Source organism: Sinohyriopsis cumingii, unplaced genomic scaffold (assembly GCF_028554795.1).
Source record: "Sinohyriopsis cumingii isolate HCF-2022 unplaced genomic scaffold, ASM2855479v2 utg001176l, whole genome shotgun sequence".
NCBI lineage: Eukaryota > Metazoa > Mollusca > Bivalvia > Unionida > Unionidae > Sinohyriopsis > Sinohyriopsis cumingii.
The window spans coordinates 2884832-2912719 of NW_028315968.1; the positions used below are offsets into that span (position 1 = coordinate 2884832).

A 27888-nucleotide genomic window follows, 5' to 3' on the forward strand; every position below is an offset into this window, starting at 1 on the left:
TTCCTATTTTATTATTCGAGTGATAATATGTGTCGTTCCTCATAATAGTCTTTAAAGATGTTGATAGGTAGGTTACGCTCGATCCAAGGTTCACGCTTCTTTATTCTCTATGTGTTTTTCCTGGGTCGCGTTAGGCCTCCTTTATTTAGTTTATCTGATTATGCTTTATTGAAAGATCCAAACGTATTTATGAGACCACATTATTCTATAGTGGTCAACCATGCAGTGCGGGAGAAGTTAGTAGGGTTTTAAACTAAGTGTTATACAGTATGTATTTGTGTCTTTATTTTGTCTGTTTATGTTCTACATTGGGTGTTTTCAAAGACTCATGATGGGCCTATGCACTTCACTGAGCCCTGTGACTTAGCCCCATGATGTCATCGCCATTTACTTCCCCCTTATATTTTCCCTGTATCCCTTCCTATATATGTCTTTAGAATTTTCTTTCAGAGAAAGAAGAAAAAAAATTAAATTACAAAATTCTTTTATTTTTTTCTTTCTTCCTTTCTTCCCTTTTCTCTTTTAAAAAAGAAAAGTTATATGGGTTTCTTTGAAATATTTGAAATAGAATTTGAAATTTTCTTTGAAATATGGCTGTTGTGGGGTGCGAGGAGGGGGTATGGGTATGGCATCAGCTCGCAATTGCGCTACGCGACCCTTCGGTCTGTAATACCTATTCCTCCCTCCCCCTCTCTCCCCCAATTCCAACATCAATTGCGTTATATCAACCTGACGGTAAGTATCTATTCGTCGTAAGACGTACTGAGTTCTTGTTGTGGTTAATATTCTTATTTTTACCACGTATCTTATTTAAAAATCTTTATCACCTGTCCACAGGATATCATCGTAGTTACTATATAGTCTATACATTTTAGAACGATTTTGTTTTCGTAGTCTAAATCTATGAATAAAATGTTATTTTTGTTATACTTATATTTTTTGCAAATTTTCATTATTAACTTTATCCTATTATGTTTAGTTTTATCACATTGGACAATCGTATGTAGTTTGGTGAAGTTCGCTGTTTTACATAAAGGGCATTTCGGCATTATCCTCAGCATACGATGTTTGATTGTTTCTTCGCCTGTTAGCCAGGTGTTGTGCAGGTATTTAAAAATTATACTTTGTGTTTTGACAGATCTTATTTTCCCCAATTTTTCCAATTTTTTGTCCAATTTACCCCCTCAGTTGTCCTGCTCTACTCTACATTTTATATTTTTGGTTACCTCCTCCCTAATCCAAGCGTGACTTTTACTTATTAAATTTTGCATAAATCTGTTTTGTCTCTATATTTTAAAATTAGTTCTCATGTTTGCGTGACACTTCGATTTTTTTATATTAATTTGTTATTTTTGTATATCTCTGGTCGGTTTCTCAAGGTGAAGCCGAACCAGTAGATGTACGGTGCTTCTCACGCTGTAGCCGGGTCTGAGTGCATTTTTTTTTTTAATCTATTGATTATGTTAGTTAATTATAGTAGTAGAGGGCTCGGCAACCCCAAGCCCCCTATACTTTTGGCCCTATATAATGTCTCTTTTTTTACATGATGCATTTTATGATTCCATATATAATCTATTATTTCGTTGTCTGTTTTGTTTAAAATTGTATTATCCATATCTATGGATTTAATTATGTAGTTAATATTTGAGTATAAATAAGTCTTGGCCACTTGGGCCCGCTCCATGATAGGTAATGGCGCCATGGCCAGATTTTCACATTTTCTCTTATTTTATTGATAATATGTTCATAATTTTCTACAGCTTCTTTTTTTTATTACCAAAGTAAACCCCTAGAGCCTTTACAGTGTCTCTCAGTAAGTGTGTGTGTGTGGGGGGGGGGGGGGCGATAATCCAGGGTGGTTGCCCCTCCAGTTAACTATTTTTAAGATTTCGTGCTTGTTGTGGTTTATTTTGGAACCCGACGCTTATAGCATTTCCCCTCTCTTATAAAGATGTTGCAATCATATGCATGTTAGAGCATTTTTTAATTCTTTTTTAGGTTTGGTATTTGTATGCCTTGTATAATCAGGGGCGGATTAAGGCTCACTGGTGCCCTAAGCACTGACAAATCTTGGCGCGCCCCTCTTTTCCACGTACACCTGAGAAGATAACCCTAGGGTGTACCATGATCAAGAAACAGAACATCATGATCAATTTGCACTAGTTGTATCAGTTTTTTTTACAAATCTTCATTCTTTTTTCTTTCTTTCTTTTCACCCTTTTCTCAACTTTGTGGTGCCCCCTTTGGCCCTGGTGTCCTATGTACGTGCTTAGTCTGCTTAATGGTTAATACGCCCCTGCTTGCACATCTGGGTTGTTTCTTATCGTGTGACGTAGGATTTATATTGCCATTACGTATTCTAGCATTGATAGTGGACATCCTTGTATCACTGATCGTTGTATTTCAAATTCTTTCGTGCATTTCCCGTTTAATTATCCAAGTGTGTAGGATTTTGGTCCATTTTGGAAATTGGGTCCGAAACCAAATTTTTTAAAAACATTCTTTATACAGTTTTGTTCAAATCAGTCGAAAGCTTTCTCCTGGTCGAAGAGTACCATAGCACTCATCATACCAGTTTCATTTATGTAGTTAATTATAGTTTTAATGTTTAAAATATTGTTTTGTATATCCCTCCCCCACAAGTTTGATTTACATTAATTATCTTGTTTATCCTACCCTTTACTGTATTTGTTAAAATCCTACTTAAAATCTTATAGTCCGTGTTTAAAAGTGATATAGGCCTCCAGTTTTTAATCTCGTCTCTATTCCCTTTCCCTTTGTATATAATTGTGATAACTCCCTCCCTCATAGATTTAGTCATTTTATTTTTACTTAAAACTATATTATTATACAAAGCGTTTAAGATCGGCGTCAGTTCACCGTGGAACTTTTGGTAGAATTCCACGATGAGTCCATCTTTCCCTGGTGACTTTTGTGAGTGTTGATATACTTTTTGTGATTTCTTCATCTGAGATGACATCATCACATTGGTCTCTATGTACTGCTGATGTCATCTCACAGTCGACATTTTTTAAGTAGCTGTCGATTGTGCTGAAGTATATGTTCTGTGTGGTGTGTGGTGTATAGTTCTTTATAATATTTGGAAATATTATTTAGGATATCTTCTTTTACAGTATGGGTTACATTGTTTATTTTGATATTGTTTAAAATTGTATCACCCCCTTTTCTAAATTCTTCTCGCTTATATACGTTTTTTGCCTCGTTGTAGATCTTTGTAAATTTTCCCGCCCTTATTATTCTCCCCTGATTTTCGTCTTCTTCAACGATTTTAATTTTGTCTGTCAATCGTTTTTTTTTTTCTTTCTCCATCGTCGTTTGTTGTTTTGCTTAGTTCTAATTTGAGTTCGTGTTTGTCTTTTTTTTCTGGGGTTTTTCCGCCCTCTATTTGAGTACTGAATATTTATTCCTTTTATTTTGTTTTTTAAAACATCCCAATCAATTATTATATTAATATTTTCTTCATTTTTGACGGTTTCAATTTCTTTTTTTAATTATTATTTCGACATATTCTTTGTCATTTAAAATCTTATTATTTAGTTTCCATAGTCCTGACCCACATTTTTCTATTTTTTTCATTTTTAGGTCAACAGTGAGCATGAAATGGTCTGATAGCTTTTGGTTGGTTATTGCAGTATTAATATATATTAATGGATCATAAAAATTTCCGTAAAATTTATCAATTCTGCTAGACTGGTTTAATTTATAGTTACCCAGTTGAAATCTCCCCCTATGATTAGATTTTCCATCGAATATTGTTGTAGGTGGGTGTATAAGTTTTCTTTAAAATTAGTTTCTTATTTCTATTAGCTGGCATGTACACATTTATAATATGCCAATTAAACATTTTAACACGTAGCAACCGTCCCTTAAAAAATTCCCCCCTCCTCAAACCTTTCCCAGCTTTTTAAAAATATTATTGTTGCAACCAACTCTAATATCATTATTTGCAAAATTGTTGCATATCTTTATTGCGTTAAGTTTGTCTTCTACTAAAATTTCGAACTCTGGCTTAATTCTATAGTGTGTTTCTTGTATCATTATTACACCAAAGTTTGTTTCTTTGGCTACTTTGTCTGCTTTCGCTTTGTCTATCCCATTGCTGTTGATAGTAGCGATCCGGAAATTTGTTTCTTCCATTTTTGCTTTACTCCCAGGTGCCGCATCACTTTTATATAGAATTTAATTGTATATATTTCAGTTAAAGTTATTATATTCCATTTGTTTTTGTACACACACACCAGCACGCTCGACAAAGAGCGCTTGAGTAATATACAGTTTGATACATCCTACATGGTAGTGGGCAGGAATACATATATAGGTCGTTATCCTTCTCGACCGAAGTAGTAACATTGTTCCAATGCTAACACTCGACGTCCTCGATTTGTGCTTCATCGTATTTGCAGTCTATACACTTAAAGTTACAATGGAAAAGTGTACATGAACATATTTATACCATAGACAGAGCCTTGAAGTACTACTTTTTTCGGTCTAAAACTGTCCCAAAAAAAAAGAAAAAAAACCCAGCATGTAATAGTTCATTTCGATACAGTTGCACAGAGCATTTGACGTTCATTTTGATGTCAATATATATTGATATCGATTAAGTGCGATTTGTTTTCAAAGCTGCTTTATTGCTGGTAGTGCTTCTGTTTTCAAGTTCGATATATAATATACCCATGGAGCAGTAGTAATACAGAAATCAGAACAACAACCATCATCATCATCATCGGGAGTATTATTATCGTATATGTTGGTCACATCGATGATCATTAATAAAAAGCGGTTGAAATATGAACAATATTTCATCTCTTCAAATAGCAAATAACTAAGCAAAGTGTGTGTGTGTGTGTGTTGTGTGTAATTTTTAACGTAGCTTTAAAAAAAAATGCAATCATATCGCTACCATGTCTGCATTGTGACAGTTTATAATGATGTCTAGCAATGTGGCATCATGCCACAAACATACAGCATTTTGTCCCACCCAATCACATTATCCTCACACCAATATCTTAATGATGGGCGCCAAAAGAGGCAGCTGCTAGTACCATTTTTATGTCTTTAGTGTGATTCGGCAGGGGTTTGAATCCGCGACCTCTCGCATCCAAGGCGGACGCTCTGTACAGACACTGCACCACCTGAGCGATCGCTTAGCAAAGAATGTACGATACTGTTTCCTGTTGTTCATAACAACTCGACCTGGAGACCCACCTGACGGAAAATGAAAGCGCATTATAACGTTATAATATACGAATCCGGAATTTTTTTTGATTATTATAATTTTCAAGAAAGTTAGTGCCTTTTAGCATTTGACAAAGTGTGCTTGCAGTTGCATACTAAGGGGAGGGGGAGTTTACAACATACTTCGATGCTGACTACTGATTTGAAGCATAAAATTAAAACTAAACAACAGCATAACATGTTTATATATCTTATTAAATACGTCTTCATTTGTCTTTCCGTGCGCCAAAATGCCTTCCTACACGAACATGTTCCATATAGGTAAATAAATTGTACCAATCGTAAACAACCACCGATTTCGACATATATGATATCAATTTATAGGTTTCTCATCAGTTTAAATCGATCTGTGCAAAAAAAAAAAAAAAAAATAATTAAAAAAAATGTGTGAAAATGAATAATAAAAAAGTTGCTATTTGCGACTCATTGTCGCTTGCGATTTTACCGATCTTCGTATCCTTGATGCTTCCATCCTTCCCGTTTAGGGATGGTAGCACCTACTTGGATGCTAATACTATAGATTTGAAGCATATAATTAAAGCTGTACAACAGTAAATAATATGTTTATGTATCTTCTTATTAAGTACGTCTTCATAATGTATGTTCGTGCGCCCAATGCCTTCCTCTACGAACGGTTTCGATATACACGAATAAGTCATACCAATAGTAAATAAACACCGATTTTGACAAATTTCATATTAATATATAGGTTTCTCATCTGTCTAACTCGATCTGTGCCAACAGACATGTGTGAACATGCAGAATACAAAAAAGTGTACTTTTTACTGAATATTGGGTTCGACTTTACTGATCTTCATATCCTTGCTACATTCATATACCGTTCCCGTTCTGCGATGGTAGCACATACGTCCATGCTAATACTATAGATCTGAAGCATAGAATTAAAGCTGTACATAATTATAAAATATGTGTATGTATCTTATTAAGCACGTCTTTATGTCTTTCCGTGTGCCTACATCTGACCTATACGAAAGTTTTCCATATGGGCGAATAAGTCATACCAATCGCAAAGAACGATTTTGACACGTTTGATATCAGTTGATAAATTTTTATCAGTCTAAATAGATCTGTGCCAATATAAATGGGTGAAAATGCAAAATAGAAAAGTTGGTATTTTTCACTCAGTATCGCTTGCAACGTTACCGGTCATCGTATCCTTGCTACGTCCATCTGCCATTCCCGTTTTGCGATCGTATCACATTTTTTCGATGCTAATTCTATAAACCTGACACATATAATAAAAGCTGTTCAACGGTAAATAATGTGTATGCGTCTTATGAAGTACGTCTTCATTTGTACGTCCTTGCGGTTAGTGCCTTCCTAACCGAATATTTTCCATATAGGCGAATAAGTCATACCAATCGCAAACAACCAACGATGTTGACAAGTTTGATATCAATTGATACGTTTCTCATGATTCTAAGTCGATCTCTGCCAATAGACATGTGTGAAAATGCAAAATAAAAAAGATTGTTCTTTTTACTGAATATCGGGTGCGACATTACCGATCTTCATATCCTTGGTACGTGAAACTACCATTGCCGTTTTGCGATTGTACCACATATTTCGATACTAATACTATAAATTTGAAGAATATAATTAAAGCTGTACAACAGTAAATAATATGTGTGTGTATCTTATTAAGTACGTCTTCATTTGTCTGTCTTTTCTCCTAATGTCTTCTATACGATCGTTTAACAAACAGGTGAATAAGTCATTACAATAGTAATAAACACCGATTTAGCAAAATTTGATATCAATTGTTAGGTTTCTCGTCAGTCTAAATCGATATGTGCCAACAGAAATGTGTGAAAATGAAAATAAAATAGTTTGTATTTTTGACTCGATATCAGTTGCGACTTATACGTGCCTCTACCATTGCAGTTTGCCACGGTACCACATATTTCAATTTTAATATTATAGATCTCAAACATATAAGGAAAGCTATACAACAATATATAATATGTGTATGCATCTTATAAAGTACATCTTTGTGTGTCTGTATGTCCGCTCAATGTCTTCCTCAATGAGCGTTTTCCATATAGGCAAATAAGTTATAACATTAGTAATTTTTTAAAAACGCGATTTAGACGAATTTGATATCAATTGATAGGTTTCTCATCAGTCTAAATTGATCTGTGAAATATATAAATGTGTGAAAATGCAAGTAAAAAAGTTGATATTTTTTACTTGGTGTCGCTTGCGATATTACGGATCATCAACGGATCATCATATTCTATATTCTACCTACGTGCCTCTACCCTTGCCGCTTTGAGATGGTACCATATAATTCGATGATAATCATTTGAATGTTAGTGCTCCTAGATCTTTACAACACGAACGTTTATCTTAGAGTCGAATAAGTCATACCAATCGTAAGCACACACAGATTTTGACAAATCTGGTATTATTTGGTAGGTTTCTCATCAGTCTAAATTGATCTATGCCTACAGAAATGTGTGAAAATGCAACCTAGAAAAGTTTATATATTTTACCCAGTATCCTTTGCGACTTTACCATTACCAATCTTCATATCCTTGTTACGTGCCTCTAGTATTGCTGTTTTGCGATGGTATCACATACCTCGATGCTGATACTAGTGATATGAAGCATATACTTAAGCAATAAAACAGTAAAAATTATGTGTATGTATCTTATTAAGTACATCTTCATTTCTCTGTCCGTGCGCCTATATCCGTGCAACATGATCGTTTTCTATAAGGCTAAATATGTCATGTTAATCGTAAAAAAAGCTACAAAGATTTGGACCTATTTGATATCCAGTCATTGGTTTCTCATTAGTCTAAAACGACCCGTGTCAATATAAATGTGTGAAAATGCTACCTTGAAAGTTGCCTTTTTTGTCTCGGTATTGCTTGCGACTTACCGATCTTCATATCTTTGCTACCCGCTTCTACCCTTGCCGTTTTTTGATGGTTTGTATATAACCAAATAAGTCATGCCAATTGTAAAGAACCACCGATGTTAACACATTTGATATTAGTTTATAGGTTTCTCATCCTCCAAATCTTTCTGTTTTTAAGAAACGTTTTTCTAATTCAACTAACGGGTCATCACGCTAAAATTACGCTACTGACAAATGTCACCTTAATATCCTACATACTAAACTTAGACAAGCAGGTAGTCTCCTGAAATCCGACCTTTACATGGTGAATTTAGTTAACTCTTTCACGTGTGCATGTGCTTATGATAATGAAGAAGTTGAACACTTTGTCTATTGCCCCTTACCTAATGCCAAAGATCCCAGCTCTTTCGCTCTACCTTTCAATACACTTCTTGGTTAAGTCTAGATTTATCATTGAAAAGTGACGTGACTACTCACCTACAATAAGATGTCTTTCTGCTTGTGTGATGACCCGTTAGTTAAATTAGAGAAACGTTTCTTAAAAATAGAAAGATTTGGAGGATTTCGGATATCATCAGGCAGAGAGTTCTAAAGACGAATCGTATATGGTAAAAGGTCGTGTGAAAATATAAAGTTTGGTTGAGATTGGTGTGATACTTTGAGAGTAACGTAGACGATAATTAGATGCCTCATATCTCCTTTGTGGAAGAAGTTCGTTTAAATAGTTAGGTACTTGAGTATTTATAATCGAATACATAATGCATAATCTCTTCCTTTTCCTTCGTTGTGCAAACCAAGCAGTTTCCGCATAAAGAGACTATCTAGAAGAATTAATGGGTATAGATCTGGAACGATCCGTGCATCTTCCATCTGATTTTCCCCCCTTTATTCTGATCTTTCCGAATCTTCAATAGAACAATTATCCCAGACTCCAGAAGTATATTCTAAGGTTGGACTTATGAATAGTGTATATAATTTAGCTGAAGTCAACAATTAGTCTGCATTTAGACGGTAGTGTTTTATCTCCTTTCTTATACATCGGTATGTCATACGCTAGCTTGCACTGTGTTAGGAACACGCTGGCTGGGAGTGATTTATTTAAATGTATTTGCAATAGAACATACATTTCTTCAACTATACTTGTACAAGTCTATTACTTATTGGATTGGTTCCAGCGGTTTTGTTTAGGTCAAGACTAGTTACTACATCTATCATTTCTTGTTTATATATAATGATGGCAGAAATAAAAGTTTCATTTCTAACTTCAAAATGCGGTAACTGTTTATCATAATTTTTTAAACGTGTAACATATCAAACTTCCGAGTTCAACAGGTCGCACTTCTCCTGATCACTTGTTGCAAATTTAGATGATCATTTCGTACGTTTCAGTGGAGGTAATAGGTTCCATGTCTTTGTAGAATGTACTTGTTATCTCATTATTTTCCAATAAGGTCGAGGATTTGATCCGATGGCAGGGGTTGAACCTGCATCCTTTCGGTCGCAGGTCTGAGACGCTAACCACTGAGCCAATGTTGCTCCTCTTAAGATTAATATACCCATATGATATTTTCCAGTATCATACGTAACTATATGATACGTTTAATAACACCCAGTAACTCAGCAAATGCCGGCATGACGACATATGAATTGAAGGTGTAATGACGAATGTAATTTAAAGTCAATTATGTAACCTATTTTTATGCTTTTTATTGAATATCATTTCTGTCATGTGATACACATAACATAATCTTACATTTAAGTTTATTTAAAATGAAATTTATGAAATTCGTTAAATAGTTTCAATCTTTTGCGACTCTCGTGAAAAGATCCTTCATTGCTGTTCATATAATTTTACATGTCATTATATTTCTTTATTGATTTGCACTTTGGTTACAAAAGAGACAACTTTTGCAATTTAAAACTTATTTCATCTATACTACACTAGTATAGCTCATGAAATGAAGGCAGTTTACTTGGCCTCTAATTCATCTATAGGGAATGATACCTGCGGGAGACTGCTCTATCTGACCAGTGTGTAACTATGGAAACGGTAATTTAGTGACCTCTTCTCCAGCCTCGAGCTTTAGGTTAAGACTGAAATTCGCTGTCTTATGTAATGTTCTGTATCTGTAGTTTAAAGCTGGGAGAATTATACAAAGAGAATAGCAAGTAAACCCTTCTGTAAATGGAGCAAACTCGCACTTTTACACTGTAAAACTAATTTATCTTACAATCATTTATGAATAATTAAAAATTACTGAGTAGTAACTAAGAATATATAAATTCTTTAGATGGAGACCCAAATTTCATTTTTTAAATTATCGTATTTTTTATGTTTACTTTCCAGATACATTTTTAAAAAAATTCTCAAGAAAATATGAAATCTGACAAAAGATAACGAAAGTCTTATTATTTTGATTTTTTGTAAAGAGCAAAGAAAGAAAACTATTAATGACATAAGCTTTCATCATGACATATACACACTAGCCTCCACAGAAGTACCTTTATGACAGTACGGTTAAAATAGAAATAAATATGCATATACAGTTGTAAACTTTCCCGATTTATGACTAAACATTTATACTGTGATAGGGTATTCTTAGTAAGTAAAATGTGTATTATACAATGAATGAATAGGAGGTATTCGATGAATGGACTGCACGCATTTCAGGTGCAGTGGCTACTCAAGATTATTTACTGATGCACAAACTAGTTATAGTTGTCATACTGGTTGTCATTCCAGGGATACTGACAGTCAGTGATTTCCACCTTGTAAAATCTTTCCTCTAGGGCGGACAATAATAATAGTTTCTGAAGCTGATTTTATTAGCAATGGTTTGCAAAATAACAACAAATATCCTTGTGTTTTATCAACTCATTATGGTTCCGCTGCTTTGGTAGAACAAAAAGGAATGTTCTTTATTGTTTTATGAATTTTATGCCCTGTGACAATGGCCAACATTTTGTAGGTCACGATCACTTTGGCATAAACTTATTTTATGCATGGCAGTTGGAAACTACGAAAATCTTCTTAGAGGCGAGCTGTATAATCGGCAGTTACATTGTTATTTTGAAAGAGTTCTGATAACTAAATAAATAAGTAAATAAATAAAAACACCATCTTTAAACATTAAAAGTTGCCAAGTGTTGTTTATACATTGTACGTGGCGTAATTCGTAAGTTTACTCGGCATATTTTCAACTCGGTAACGCCTGGTAACGGTCATACTTTTACCTAAATATGTGGGTCCTTTGAGAGCATCGTAAATGTATGGAGGAAAAGAAATAATTGTATTTTATGCTCATCTCAAAAGATTTGTTTGTATTTCTGTGAAATAGTCATGCCTAACCAGATAATAGCACAGACCCCCCCCCCCCATTGTAACTACAAAGCCTTGAGCAAGTGCGAAGTTACCAGTTAATTTTATTGTTTGTTTCTATTTTTCAAGTTGTCTTCGTGTGTGCGCGCGTAAATTGAAAGCTTGTTATTACCAGTCAATATCGTCAATCATATTTGCTCCATTATTCCATGCAGATAAGAAAGGAACTAATTTTGTGTTGAATTTGTGCCCCCCCCCCCCCCCCCCATCCCACCCCGCCCCGGCACGGTACAATAAACAAACACTTGATTGAAAATAAAATAAAAGAAACTAACCTTGCATTGTTATAATGTATTCCTTCTTTTTTCATCATGCGAAATTTACAGAACAAAATATATCAACGAACTCCGTAAATGTAGCGGATGCCGGCATGCGTATGCATCCTTACTGTGTGTGTATCGCTAATGTCAGATAAAAAAAATATCGCAAAAGAGACGAAAATATCACCAGATTGCTTGAAGGCGCCTGCCATTTACGCATGATAAGTTTCAAGGTGCAAACGGACCAAGATTATATTGTATCCAGGTTAACTATACGACGATATCTCGCAAATAAAAAAAAAATCATTATTTTAAAGAACATACAATGTGAGTGCAAATGATAATCTTTCGCAGGTATGAGTTACGAAAGTATCATGGGGGGGGGGGGGGGGGGGCACCAGACAGATGACCCCCACCACACAAAAAATAAAGTGTTTTCATGTACTCGTGTATACCCCAAGATGTGTGTGCTTGTTTAAAGTTTAAAAAAGGAATTTTGATCAAACTTTTAGTTTATAATTAGTCCTAGTGTTTTCTAAAGGGTAGTAGTCTGAAACATGGGTCTTATTCCCATTTTCAGATTTCATATCCTTGATTTTTAGTGATCTTTGTCAAGAATTTTCTATGTTCCGTGTATGCTATGTGTATCAATGCTATGGTGTGTGTATGCTATATAGTCTGTGTGTAGGGACAGCAATACTATGTCAAATTTGTCTCTGTTGTCTTAATATATATTTTTCTATGGACTTTTCAAATTTATTTGTTTGTCCTGGTATAAATTTAGTTGCTTTTGAATTAATTTGCAATTTAGAATTCCGGCGAGATGAACGGTATACTACCATTTGAAATTAAAATAAAACCTTTTGTTTTATGTGATTGACTATGGTGTGGTGTTTCTCACATTAAAGTCTATTTTCAAAATGAGGTAGGCTGTATTCGAGTCAGGGTCCGCACTTTCTTTCTTTATTTATTTGTGTTTCTCCCGATTCGAGTTAGGCCTCCTCTCTAGTATTTAATTTATAATGTAAAAGAAGTAAATATCCAACCCAAAACCCCTTAGGAAGCTTTATACATTTACTGGTTTGGTTTTAGCATGAAAAACATAAGTGACATCTACAAAAATAATAAACTGGTAAAAAGACTAGAAACAACAAGGACCTTTAGAAGTATAAAGGAACTTTTATGTAAATATAGGGAAAATGAGGAACTTTGGGGAATTGAAACTAAGGAAACATATAATTGGATAAGGGAAAATTTAACCTCTAAAATTAAAAATAAAGTAGAGGAGGAAATATCTCGGTTAATTGGGACAGACCTTAGAGGTACTGGACCAACATCGGCTCTCCAAAAATACAAAGCTTGATATTCAGATATCTACACGACATATGCATACATGTAAATTATCTCATGTGCAAATGTGCGAACTTCACAAAATATCATGCGATGGCACAGTGCGAGTTTAGGAAACAAGACAGGATACAATTAATTATGGAGATATCCAAGAAATAAAAATACAGAAGAAACCAAGTTTTATATCAAGACGGCAACTTTAACAAAACTTTAATAGGAAAAATAACAGATAACATAACTAAAACCATGATGGCGTGTGACCAAGTCATAAACATAAAAAAAATGAATAGGCAAATTTTTTTGTAATCCTTTCAAATTAATTAGAAAAAAGAACTTCTAGGAAGATTTGTGAATGGGAGGGACGGGGCTGCAAAGGGTGAAAAGAAGGGGAGGGAGATGGGGCAATGGATAATCTCCCCTTAAAGGGGACCATCACAAAGTGAACCCTTGCCCTCATACCCCCACCCCGGATTGGAATCTGCTGTAGCCGCCACCCTTTTAGATTCTTATAAATTTTCCTAAACAGCTTCAGTTTCTTTTTATTATCCATTACAATTAAAATTAAATAATTAAATAGACTTTAATTATATTACGTAAACTATCACAAATCCTAATTATCGGGACAGAGAAACTATATGGGAAAAGAACGAGATAATGACGTCATGGGGCTATGAAAGAGTCGGGAAAAACACCTCATATAGGAAACTTTACATACATACACGAAAACAAAGGATCTAATAAGTCTCTCTTCTAATTCTATTTGCTCAAAATGTGCAGCTCTCGCACTGCACGGTAAATCCCCACTGTGTGTGTGTATGTGTGTGTGTGTGTGTGTGGGAAGAACAACCATTTTTAGAGATTTTGGCAGAAATCCAATAAATAATTTGAGACGGCCTAACTCTAGGTGGGAGAAATACAAGCAAATAAAAAAGTGTATGGACTCCAACTCGAGTACAGCGGATTTCAATTTACAAATCCAATATGTGAATAATGACACAATATATTTGCACACAGAACACATTAAGTTTTTCTTTTCTTAATTAAATTATAATACACCGTTACTTAGCCAAAATTCAAAAATATATTAAATAAATAAAAATAAACCTTTTCTTGATCCGATTATAAGGTCCTAAGATTACTGGGGAGATTTGGGAAAAAATAAAGGCTATCCCAACATGGAAGCAAAATATAGCATACACAAACTATAGCATATATATATATAGCACACACGGGATATAGGCGACCTCTAGCCAAGGTCAACCAAGAGTATAGGGAAGGGATTTCAAGTCAGGTGATGGAAAGATGGAAACCTATTCGGAAAAACAACCCTATAGATAAAACTAGGTTTTAAAAGAAATACCCCGTTAAAAAGGAGAATTAAATTTTTTTGACCTAAATTCTTTTGCATAATATAAAACATACAACACATGGGGGGGGGGATAAATACACATAAAACACTATAATTTTTTGGAAAAGTGGGGTGGGGGGTCTGTCTGGTGCCGGCCCCCCCCCCCCAGTACTTCGTCTTGTGGGGATAAATGTACGTCATTTCCTGCTGGCGTCCTCTATAGGTTGAAAATCGTATCTAAGTAACAGTGATGTATACTTTTATTTCGAGAAATTAAATTATTTTTTCTGTACACTTTATAGGTTTTTTTTGGTTCTTTTTGTTCAAGTATAACTACTTTTAATCATGTTATGCAAATCTGATGTATAAAGAAAAATGTTGGTGCATGGCCGGTAACTTTTATACGTCATGGCAACGGAAAATAAATTCCGCGCATGCGCATTTTGTGTGGGAGCACCAAAAAAAACCCCACACAAAAACAAGCAATCTACTAAAACAAGCCATTACGTGAGAACTTGGCCTGAAAAGAGCAAATATAGGTACTATAAAATATTGCTAGTCTCGGATTTGACAAGCCTTAGTTTTTTATGCTGATGAAACATTTTTCAGTAGAATTTTTTTTCCTACAGTTTAAATGCCTAATTTTACTGTTTATAATCATACATGTTCAAATGTACTGGTCACATATAACAATATCGTTGAAATATTAACTGATACCATGCTGGATTTATATAGAATGTCTAAATAATCATAAAACTAAAGGTGTAATTGATTATAACCAATATATATTTTTTGCAATAACAAGATAATGAGATCCGAACATTGACCAAACAGTACTTAGAGAAATTCAATATCGATTAGTTCATCCTCAACCTCCAACTGATATACTTTATTGCAAGGGGTAAATGGTACCGTATTGAAAGACGTGTTAGGATAAAAGATACCGTTGTTAAAGAATATCCTGACCGACTGAGATCTTAACATCGTACATCATAGCTGCAAACAGTGCAAGCCAATATACACATTTGCATTATGCTCACGCAAGAAATATTGTATCAACCAAATGGGTTTCTTGACCGAGCGATGTCAAGCCCTTGCGCGAATCCCCCTACGAGTCATAGGTTTCCCCGATTCAAAGGAATCCTGTACAACTACTTCTGCAAACTGGAAAGTCCAACGCGTCCAATCTATCAGTAATGTTACTCTAATTAATACATGACCACAAATCCCAACTTCCCAATTGTATGTCAATGTCACAACTGCAAAGCTTCTCTTCGTTAACTTTCCGTAACTTACCGCCAGTATTTCACGCCGTGAAACTATACAACTCAACAACCTAATACAGGGAACCGTTTTTACTACGCCACCTTAGGCCTTTTAAATCATGATTTTTAGCTTCATTTCGCCTGTAACTTTGTAACATATTTACCACCACAGCAACAATAAATGGCGCCCGCCGACGGCGGAACAGTCCTTTTCTGTTGATTCCATTGTATAATTTACCAATCTCCAGTCATAAATACTGCACCTGGAGTCACACGATCAATTCACGCAATTAGATTTGAATAGGGACTACTGAGTGACAGGGATACTCATGCGGCTCTTACCTGAATTCACCAAAAGTAAACCATGTCATCTTGAAACTCACTTACACTTCACTCCGTAACGTTTGCCCCTAGTAATTGGCTAATTATTTTGGTCTAAAGACTATAATCCCAGCACCGACTTCCCATATTCAAGCAAGTATATAAGGAATCCTTAAAATGGAGAGCGGTAAACAAATGCGCATACTCCAAAATATATTACAATATTATACATACCTTGGAATTTTATTAACTATTTTTGTTTACATATTTTCATTGTACTCGTGGATGGGTAATATGATTTTGCGTTCTGCCTTGCTTATAAAATGTATTGTCTTTGGTCAACAAAAGTTGATTTAGAGAGGATAAGAAAAGAAGTTTTGTTAAACGATGATGGAATTAAATAAACACTGGGGACAATATCGTACGTTGCACATAAATCGCAGAGATTAATTGAGATTTTGCTTAACGGTCAATCAGTCCGCACTCGAAGTAGGGAAATAAGCGAATAGTGCAAAAGCCGACCATTGTCTGATAATCGACGTACATCTGCCACAGCCATATATTGTAAAAATCCCATTACTACAGGTAAAAAAGAATTAACTACAACTGCTTCTTTGGGGCGTCATGTGTGACCAGTGTATATTAGTACTGTGTTAGAAAAATATTGCGACAAACCAAAGTAAAGAAAACAGTCACTTTTATCAATCAGTCCATATCGTTTTACAAATTATACTGAATAACTGACTTCAGTAGAACTCAGAAGAATGTATTCCTGTAAGCACATCACGATTGCGGTGTTTGTACATTTGTATAAAGTGGGATCATTTTACAAGCAAAGTATACATTTAAAAATTAACACTACAAATGAGACAACGCTTAAGTACATACGGATTATAATCGTGAGATGGCAAAGAATGGTTCATATGTTGAGAGGTAACCAATACACCAACAAAATAAGAGTTTGTAAGAACATCTTATTTCCTTCTTAGATATACTTAGCCATAATGCAAATTGTTTCCTAATATGAAACATGTAAACATATTCCGACCATGCTGGAAACAAAAATAGTAAATTTAATTTAGTTCAGCGTAAACTGTAAGTTAGTTCTTTCCTTTTGGCATGGTGTCTGAATAAAAAAGTATATTTCTCAAATTTGCTAACCACTACACTGTCATTATGTAATTAGATACCTAATTGATGTACCATGGTTGTATACATATATCTATAAATATATATAGTTTTGTGGACATGTACGGTTGAATAATACCATCCCGTGTTTGTGTAGGGAAATGCGTACATCACAATCGCACTCGTAAATTTGAATCAATACCATCTCATGAATGGTTAGGGGCCGTCCATTTAGTATGTACGCATAGAGGGGTGGGGGGGGGTAACCCAAATGCATAGGCTTGAGCATGGAGGTATACTGATAATATATGTACGCATTTAAGGGGGGGGGGGGGCGCTGAAACCTCGAAAATAAGTTGTATAATACGTAACCTGTTCGACTTGGTTCAGTAGGCTTTTGCATTTTAGCGGACATAAGACAAACTTGTCCCACCCAGTCACACTATCCTGACACCAGGCCGACTAATCCGAACACTAACCTCTTAATGATCGGCACCAAAAGAGGCAGCTGCTAGTACCATTTTTATGTCTTTAGTATGATTCGGCCGGGGTTTGAATACGCGACCCCTCGCATCCGAGGCGGACGCTCTATAGACACATTGCACCATCGGAGAAGTCGCTTAGTAAAGAATGTACGATACTGGTTCCTGTTTTTCATGACAACTCGACCTGGAGACCTACCTGATGGAAAATGAAGGCGCATTATAAGGTTATAATATACGAGTCCATAAATACATAAATATTTTTTAAATTATAATTTTCGAGCAATTAGTGTCTCTTAGCATTTAACAAAGTCTGCTTGCAGTAGCGTACTAAGGGGAGGGGGGTTACAACATACTTCGATGCTAATACTACTGATTTCAAGCATAAAATTAAAGCTAAACAACAGCATATAACATGTTTACATATATTATTAAGTACGTCTTCATTTGTCTTTCCGTGCGCCAAATACCTTCCAACACAAAGATTTTCCATATAGGTAAATTAGTTGTACCAATCTTAAACAACCATATATTTCGACATATATAATATCAATGTATAGGTTTCTCATCAGTTTAAATCGATCTGTGCCAAAAAAAAGTCGAGAAAATTAATAATAAAAAAGTTGGTATTTATGACTCATTATTGCTTGCGACTTTACCGATCTTCATATCCTTGATATGTGCATCTACCCTTCCCGTTTTGCGATAGTAGCACATACTTGGATGCTAATACTATAGATTTGAAGCATATAATTTAAGATGTACAACATTAAATAATATGTGTATGTATCTTATTAAGTACGGTTTCATATGTCTGTTTGTGCACCCGATGCCTTCCTATCCGAACGGTTTCCATATAGGTGAATAATTTATACCAATAGTAAACAAACACAGCTTTTGACAAATTTCATATTAATATATAGGTTCTCATCTGCCTAAATCGATTTGTGCCAATAGACGTGTGTGAAAATACAAAATAAAAAAGTTCCACTTTTTACGGAATATCGGGTGCGACTTTACCGATCTTCATATGCTTGCTACTTTAATACACCCTTCCCGTTTTGTGATTGTAGCACATACTTCGATGCTAATATTAGAGATCTGAAGTATAGAATTAAAACTATACAATATTATAAAATGTGTGTATATATCTTAATAAGCACGTCTTTATTTGTCTGTCCGTGCGCCTAGATCCGACCTATACGAAAGTTTTTCATATGGGCGAATAAGTCATAACAATCGCAAAAACAACGGTTTTGACACATTTGATATCAGATGACAAATCTGATTTTAATTGATATGTTTCTAATCATACTAAATCGATCTGTGCCAATAGACATGTGTGAAAATGCAAAATAGAAGGTTTTGTTCTTTTTACTGAATATCGGGTGCGACTTTACCGATCTGCATATCCTTGCTACGTGAATCTACCATTGCCGTTTTGCGATCGTACTACATATTTCGATGCTATTGCTATATATCTAAAGCATATAATTAAAGCCGTACAACTGTAAATAGTATGTGTATGTATCTTATTAAGTATATCTTCCTTTGTCTGTCATTTCGCCTAATGTCTTCCTATACGATCGTTTTCCATACAGGTGAATAACTCATAACAATAGTAAATAAACCCCGATTTTGACAAATTTGATATAAATTGATAGGTTTCGCATCAGTCTAAATCGATCTGTGATAGTAGAAATGTAAGAAAATGCAATATGAAAGTTTTGGTATATTTGACTCTGTATCGCTTGTGAATTTAACAATCTTCATAACCTTGATACGTGCATCTTCCATTGCCGTTTGTCTCGATATCACAAACTTCAATGTTTATAGTATAAATCTGAAGCATACAAGGAGAGCTATACAACAGTATATAATATGTGTATGAATCTTATTAAATACATCTTGATGTGTCTGTATGTCCGCCCAATGTCTTCCACAGCGAGCGTTTTCCATATTGTGTATTGTTCCACTTCCTATTTTTACACTACCTAATTTTGACCTAGTTTAATAAACACCCATTTCTACAGAGGACACAACTGTCGCAGCCTCGACATTTTTTTACACTTATCAGCATTGAGTCACTCGGACAAAAAGATTTGTCAAAAGTCATATCATTATTATTAATGAAGTGAAACAAGGACACATACGATGAAAAAAATAATACATTTCTCCAATTCACTTTTTTCCAACCAGGAAGTCCTCTTAAAATCTTTACCAACTATTCTGACAAGGCAAATACAATTCGTTCCATACCAATCATCCAGTCTGCTACTCAACATGTGTTAGCTATGTGACTCACAGCTGATAACTGCATCTCCATCACTTTTTTAGAATTGTGTTTTGTGTTTTACGTGAATATGTCATTACTGATTTTCTGAGGTGGTTCTTGGGTATTTTACTTTGGAGTAATGAACATGAAACACACGTTTATGGTATATTTCATAAATAAATCAGCATCCTCTACATTACTGCTAATTTAAATAAAATTACGTGTATTACTATTAGGATTTTTCTCTCAAAAATAGGCAATTTTACTTTAATAGTAAATTTTCAAACGTCCATTAAACTAATCTTGATATTTAACTTATTTTGACAAATTAATTCTTTCTAAATGTCTTCTGTCTCCTATTATTTGCACTATTAGAGAAATAAGTTATGAAGTATGCAAAACAGTTTTGTACCTTAAACAGTACATGTACACTAAAGAATTGGGGTTCTGCATATTCACAATGCCATTTAATTATTGCAAGGATGTTGTACACTAAATCCAGTATTCTTTTATTATAAGTAAACAATTGTATTATTATACCATCATGATTTTCCCCCAATTTTATTCTTTCAGCTTTTCCAACAAAATATCTGTTCCAAAACAAATTTTTTGATAAATATAGGAACAAATTCTGAGTAAACACCATTTTTCTTTTGTTGTCGTTGTTAATGGTAGACTGAGAGAAGAAAATGCAGCAGCATGTAATATGAACTTAAGTGAAGTTATGAACTTACTAAGCCTGGATTTAAATAAATGGTATCACTTGTATTTCTAATGACAGCCACAATCCTGTTAGTTTGGGCTCAAGACCAGCAATAGTGAATAGAGGTATTTCGAAAGACATATAACAGTTCACTCATTATAATGTTACTAATTAGCATTATTGAAAACTTCTTAGATATCAAAATAAATAGTATATATGTATGGTGCTTGTTGGCGACATTGGCAGATTATTCACTCCACATCCTGGTTCCCGGGCAGTTTTGATCTCTCACAATAATAATCACGGGCATAGTGGCTCGTTACAAAGAAAATCAACAGATTTGGGTTCTAACCTGTAACACTATTAACATATTATATTGTTACAGGTTAGAACCCCATCCCTTGATTTTCTTTGTAACGACCCCCTGTCATCATGGGCAGTAAATCTGAAACATACTACTTCCGGGTCAATCTATTTTTAAGGTGCAATATATACTAGTACATAATGGGAGGTAACTCAAGTTGTGCTATTCAATTCAATTCATTAATGAAAAAATGGAAATAAATAGGTAAAAAGGAAATTATTTAATTTGCAGATGAATATTTATCGAATATTTAACATTCAGCAGTGTAAATATGCATTTATTTTATTGATATTTGTGGCAAGAGTGCAGAAAAGGACGACGTGCTTCGTGGGCAGATGGAAATCTGCCCACGAACTTTTATCTGCCCACGAAACTGTCTGAGGACGACAAAACTGCCCACGACCCACCTTAAATAATAGTATATATATATATATATATATATATATATATATATATATATATATATATTGTTCCTTTTAGTGGCGATCACCTCAAGTTGAAACTATATATTTGTGGTATGTGTAATCAGTATAAATACCCAAACCAAGGATGTTGTTCTTTACATGTTAATTATATAACTCAGTAAAAAGTAGCCAGACCTACTTTATATGTCATAACATGATAATTTTAAAATTCATTATACATTTCCAGACCTACTTATTATGTCTTTACATGTTAATTACAGAATTCATTATAAATATCCAGCCTACATTCTGCCCTTACATTTTATTTATAGAATTCAGTATAAATTTCCAAACGTACTTTTATGTCTTTACATGTTATTCATAGAATTCAGTATAAATCTCCAGCCTACTTTCTATGTCTTTACATGCTATTTATAGAATTCGGTACAAATCTCTAGCCTACTTTCTATGTCCTTACATGTTATTTATAGAATTCAGTATAAATATCCAGCCTACTTTCTATGTCTTTACATGCTATTTATAGAATTCAGTATAAATCTCCAGCCTACTTTCTATGTCTTTACATGCTATTTATAGAATTCAGTATAAATCTCCAGCCTACTTTCTATGTCCTTACATGTTATTTATAGAATTCAGTATAAATATCCAGCCTACTTTCTATGTCTTTACATGCTATTTATAGAATTCGGTACAAATCTCTAGCCTACTTTCCATGTCCTTACATGTTATTTATAGAATTCAGTATAAATATCCAGCCTACTTTCTATGTCCTTACATGTTTTTTTTAATTTTTTTTATAGAATTCAGTATAAATCTCCGGCCTACTTTCTATGTCCTTACATGTTATTTATAGAAATCAGTATAAATCTCCAAACATACTTATTTATGTCTTTACATATCAATTACAGAATTTAGTAAAAAAATATCCAGCCTACTTTTTATGTCCTTACATGTTATTTATAGAATTCAGTACACATGTCCAGTCTACTTGCTATGTCTTTAATGTTATTTATAGAATTCAGTGTAAATATCTAGACATACTTTCTATGTCCTTACATGTTATATATAGAATTCAGTATAAATGTCCAGCCTACTTTCTATGTCCTTAAATGCTATTTATAGAATTCAAAATAAATGTCTAGACATACTTTCAATGTCCTTACCTGTTAATTATGGAATTCAGTATAAATGTCCTTACATGATAATCACATCAGTATATATGTCCTTACATGTTAATTACTGAATTCATTATACATGTCCAGACCCACTCTGTATGTCATTACATGTTGATCACTGAATTCATTATACATTTCCAGACCCAATCTGTATGTCATTACATGTTAATTACTGAATTCATTATACATGTCCAGACCCACTCTGTATGTCATTACATGTTGATCACTGAATTCATTATACATTTCCAGACCCAATCTGTATGTCATTACCTATTAATTACTGAATTCATTATACATGTCCAGACCCACTCTGCATGTCATTACATGTTAATCACTGAATTCATTATACATGTCCAGACCAACTCTGTATGTCAATACATGTCAATTACTGAATTCATTATACATGTCCAGACCCACTCTGTATGTCATTACATGTTAATCACTGAATTCATTATACATGTCCAGACACACTCTGTATGTCAGTATATGTCAATCACTGAATTCAGTATACATGTCCAAACCCACTCTGTATGTCAGTACATGTTAATCACTGAATTCATTATACATTTCCAAACCCACTCTGTATGTCAATACATATTAATCACTGAATTCAGTATACATGTCCAGACCCACTCTGTATGTTAGTACATGTTAATCACTGAATTAATTATACATGTCCAGCCCACTCTGTATGTCATTACATGTTAATTACTGAATTCATTATACATGTCCAGACCCACTCTGTATGTCCTTACATGTTAATTACTGAATTCATTATACATATCCAGACCCACTCTGTATGTCATTAAATGCTAGTCGTATAATGCAAGTTTTTGCACAGATGTAGATTCTGTTGTCTACACATATACTTTTCATGTTCATTTTGATTTCAGTATAAGGGTCTGGTCCTAAAGTTACAATTTCCCTTGACCAGAGCTATTACAGATTTGCTAAGTAGAAACTGTGTCTAGAACAGATAATTATACTGGTAAAATTCTGTCTTACAAGTCATACAAATAGGCTTACCTTTAATCGGAAGCATATAAGTCCCATTTTGGTCGGTCCCATCGTCTCAAATCTAGAGTCGTTATCCACGTAAGACTTGAACACCTTGGCTAATCTCACGTGCTAAAGTGACATATATATACTTATCATTGTTATTGGGGGTGGGGGTTGTTGGAGATCCCTATATCATACGTGAAGATCTGACAGCGACCGCTTATGGGTCATGTTCTATTGACCTTTGAAATAGCCAATCAAAATTCAGCTTTTAGAAATTTGAATGTGAATCAAATCGTTCGGCATACATTGATGTTCTTCAGTCACTCTGCACAATCTCCCAAAAGCGAAGACCTACCTCTTCATCTGTTTGGTTGATACAATTAGCTATTATGTTTGTAACATATGTCACCAGAACATGACTAAAAAAATCCCGCTGTCAGATCTTCTCGTTGGACAATGGAGATTTGATTTTAATCAGATTATAAAAATGTGCTACCTCGTCCGAAATTTGAGATTAGATTTGGATTTGTTCTCTCTCCATCGTGTGAAGGACTAAAATATAACTGACTATTCTTCGATCAGCGACAATGAGATTGAACAGTTTAATTGCACGGACTTTTTCTTACATTTTGTGTGCCAATTTTGCTGACAAGAAGAACATTTTGAGGGTAAAAGAAATAGCCATTATTTCTTCAAGTAAATGTATTGGATATGGCTAATGTAAGTAAAATACAAATCTAATACGACGTGCAGCAGAAACTCACATGAATGTTTATATTTTTAGTTGGTGATTTTAAGACCATATTTATTGAGACTCAAATCACGCTCTGTCTCGTCTGTGTCATAGGTTTATGATCCCGAAACGTACGATAGCTACATATACAAGAAAAAACGTCACTGTAACCATAATTTAATTGTTACTGGTGCAAACGTAAGTGACCATACATGTAATAGTGTCAATAAATATGTGTCACAGCTAAATTAATCACAAGTCATGGAGCATGAAAATTGCTATTTGCAGTTTCCTCCCGTTTGAGACATATTTACTGTTATGGTGGATTGGTACGTCATAACGTATTCCATCTCGAAGATATGGAGTTTGCCGAAACCACGAGGTAACAGCATGGAGTAGTAGCTTTAAACAAAGACCAGCACAGTCTAGACGCATTGGATGGAATCTGCCTGTTTTTTTTAATCATCGCCAAGTAAGTATTTATCTTGTCATTCATAACAACTAAAGCGTATTTCGTGTCTTTCAAACGTGAACAAACTAGTTCAATCAAGTCAGGGTAACTACTCAATATGCACATGTATACCACACATTCCTCAGATCTAATGAATGTGTAATAAAAAATGTCTTTGATCACTGTGATATAGTTTTGCCGATATTTAGTAGTATTCCACAATGACAGTACAGCAAGAACATAATACAATTGGTCAGCGATCATTTGAAATTCGCGCATGCGATAGAGCAGAATGCTGTCCGATGTGTCTCGACACCTGGGAGTTTTTGGTGTATTTTGCCAAATATAACTCCGTTATTGCTGTAAATTTAGCTGCTTCCATAAGAAAAAGGTTTTTACAATTTTACAAAATCCACAAATCATCTTATGAGTGGACCAACGGCCCCTACCCCACCCCATCCAAAGCAAAGTCAAACATATACTGTGTCTGATAAATGAGTACATGCGCTAAAAAATCTGTCTGATTTGTGAAGACTAAGGAGAAGATAAGATAAATAATTTGAAGGAAACTGTTGCTATTTTGTTTTTATAAATCACTGCTGTTCTGCTACATTGCTCAAGCCGGAAGATCATCCATGCCACCTTAACTATGAATACAGAGGAAGCGGAAAGAGGCAATCATATAATAATTTTAATAATAATAATAATAATAATAATAATAAAACTACTACCACTACTACTAATAAAATTAATAAAACTAATAATATCAATAATAATAATAATAATAATAATAATAATAATAATTATGTGGACTTAGTAAAGCGCCTGATCTTTAGAAGCTCTAAGCGCTTTGCAATGTTGGATAACACATGCAAACCTATACAACGACACGATTACAAAAACAAACACTGAAATTACAAACGAAACGATGTTAAGTTTGTTTGGATGTCATGCGGAGGTTTCTCTTGGAAGCGCACAGAGATGGAGGGTGGGAGACTGATACGGTGAGATGACATATGATACAGATGTGGTCTGATTCAAGCACTTGGGACACCAATGAAGACTGTAGAATATTATCATCAAGTTTGAAGATTCCAGTCTCAAATGTGAAAATGTATGTCGGTGGGTTGGCTAACTAACTGTTTGAGGTTGAAAATGTGAATAGAATCTCAGAAAACTGATGTCTAATAATCTCGAGGGCAGTCAAAATGAAAATTGAAATCTCCAAGAAGAATTGGGATGCTACCTATCAATTTCCATAGTCCAGTAGGTTAGGAAACTGTTCCAAAAGGAGAGATTCAATCGGCTTCTTTTTGTTCGACTACGAGGAGGGAGCTAGAGGCAGAAAAAAGGACCGACCTTCGTTGCATTATGAGCGAGTGAAGTTTGGACCAGTTCAACCGATGTGTGCGTGTTGGAAAGGAAAGGTGCAGTGTAGTTAAGACTGTTAATGGCGGAGTTGATGATAAAGAATAAATAATTTATATAAAAAAATAACATATCCTTTGTCAGATGCGTTGCTCTCTTTACATCGTGCGTACCGAGTAAGCAATTTTCTCATTATAGTCAACATTTCGTTTCAATCATCTCACGCAGGCAGCCCAATATTGTCGAGCTCGCTATTCTGTTTTAGCGATGTGCGTTATGGGTAGACTAATTTCAACTAGAATCAACTTATATGTATGAGAATAACAAAGATAGCTCAGTAAAGAAGTCCTTTTAACCTGCATTAAATTAAAACAACACACACATTTCCTTTATTCATATATCTAATCTACTAAAGAGGACGGGTCCTCTAACTAATTATACCCTTACTATATATGTTTACTATTATATCATAATATATTTTCACTACCTGTCTGATGTAGTTTTGCAGGCCTTCTTTGCCGTAAGTGCGAAGAACAAACCACAGTTTCAGCGATCGGAATCGGCGACTAAGGGGAATGCCCCAGTGCTAAAAGTAAATTCAGAAGCTCAGAAAGGTTTACATTCATCAGACAAATTATTTATTTTCCTTTTCTTCTAAACTATTCATTTTTTTGAAAATAAGAAAGTCTTACTTGATACTGTTAAAAAAATGATTCCTTTAATTGTTTTATCGGACATATTGTGTTCAGAGAAATATCTAGGTCCAGCATTGATAGACTACCCTTTGAGATGATTTATTGAATACAATCTCTTTTTGTTCATTATTAATGACATATCATATTCTTTCTCTGTATAAAAAATAATTTAATCTTCATACTTCCATAAATAGTGCTACTAAGCAATTGAATCGTTTGAAGTTCATTGCTATCTTTGAAGGAAGGCTGACGTTTCATATATATGGTGGATATTATTTGTTTGGTCTAGGGCCCTATGCTTACAAGTATGCACCCATTTTTCGACTACTAATACTTACACGAAAGTCTATAGCATAATCTGAAAAGAGAAAAGATGTTAAAATTGGCTGTGATTATGAACAAGTGAATAACTTCGTGACGGAAAAGCTAAGTTCTAAACATCAGTATTTTATTAGTGGCCATGTTTATACACTGGCATTAGGGCAACAGCAGAAACATTTGGGGGTGGGGTGGGTGGGGTGCACACATGTAGTGGTCAGCTATTAGTTTTAACGAATGTAGACCAAAAAATTGCATAGAGCTGGAATCGGAAGAGGGCGGTGTAGTTTGCCCTATGTACGGTACCCATGTATGAAATTGTACATAGGCGTATTTTCCTACCAATGCCAACGAATCCATATAAAAGTACAAATTAAACTAGCTTTACAATGTAATCTTTGGTAGATGATATTTACGTGCATTTAAATTTAATACGTAATTTCCATTCTTAAATATATAAGCTATATCCATCCTATGTAGTAAGTAAGGGATGACAAAGAAGTTCGGTGCACATTGGACAAGGTAAAATATGGTTTGAATGCCAGAAAGGCTGTTGCAGAGAAAGCATGTTTTAGATAGTGTATTCTTATTTGACTTATTTGAATGCGAATGGAAAGATAAAACATACAATCCAGGATTCTAGGTGTTGACTACAAAATAATATTTAATCATCGTATTTCAAACAATTGAAGCGTGATAT

General features: G+C 34.4%; 1 protein-coding gene across 1 annotated transcript in view; it reads right to left on the minus strand.

Annotated features, from left to right (window-relative positions):
* Positions 1-27888, minus strand: part of LOC149772778 (aromatic-L-amino-acid decarboxylase-like) — a 79123-nt gene that overhangs the window by 35005 nt on the left and 16230 nt on the right. Inside the window, exons 11-13 of the mRNA XM_089947337.1 lie at positions 27209-27228; positions 26663-26761; positions 23648-23749 (exon numbers count right to left, since the gene is read on the minus strand). Of these exons, the coding sequence (XP_089803463.1) occupies positions 23648-23749; positions 26663-26761; positions 27209-27228 (221 nt within the window). The remainder of the gene's footprint in view (positions 1-23647; positions 23750-26662; positions 26762-27208; positions 27229-27888) is intronic.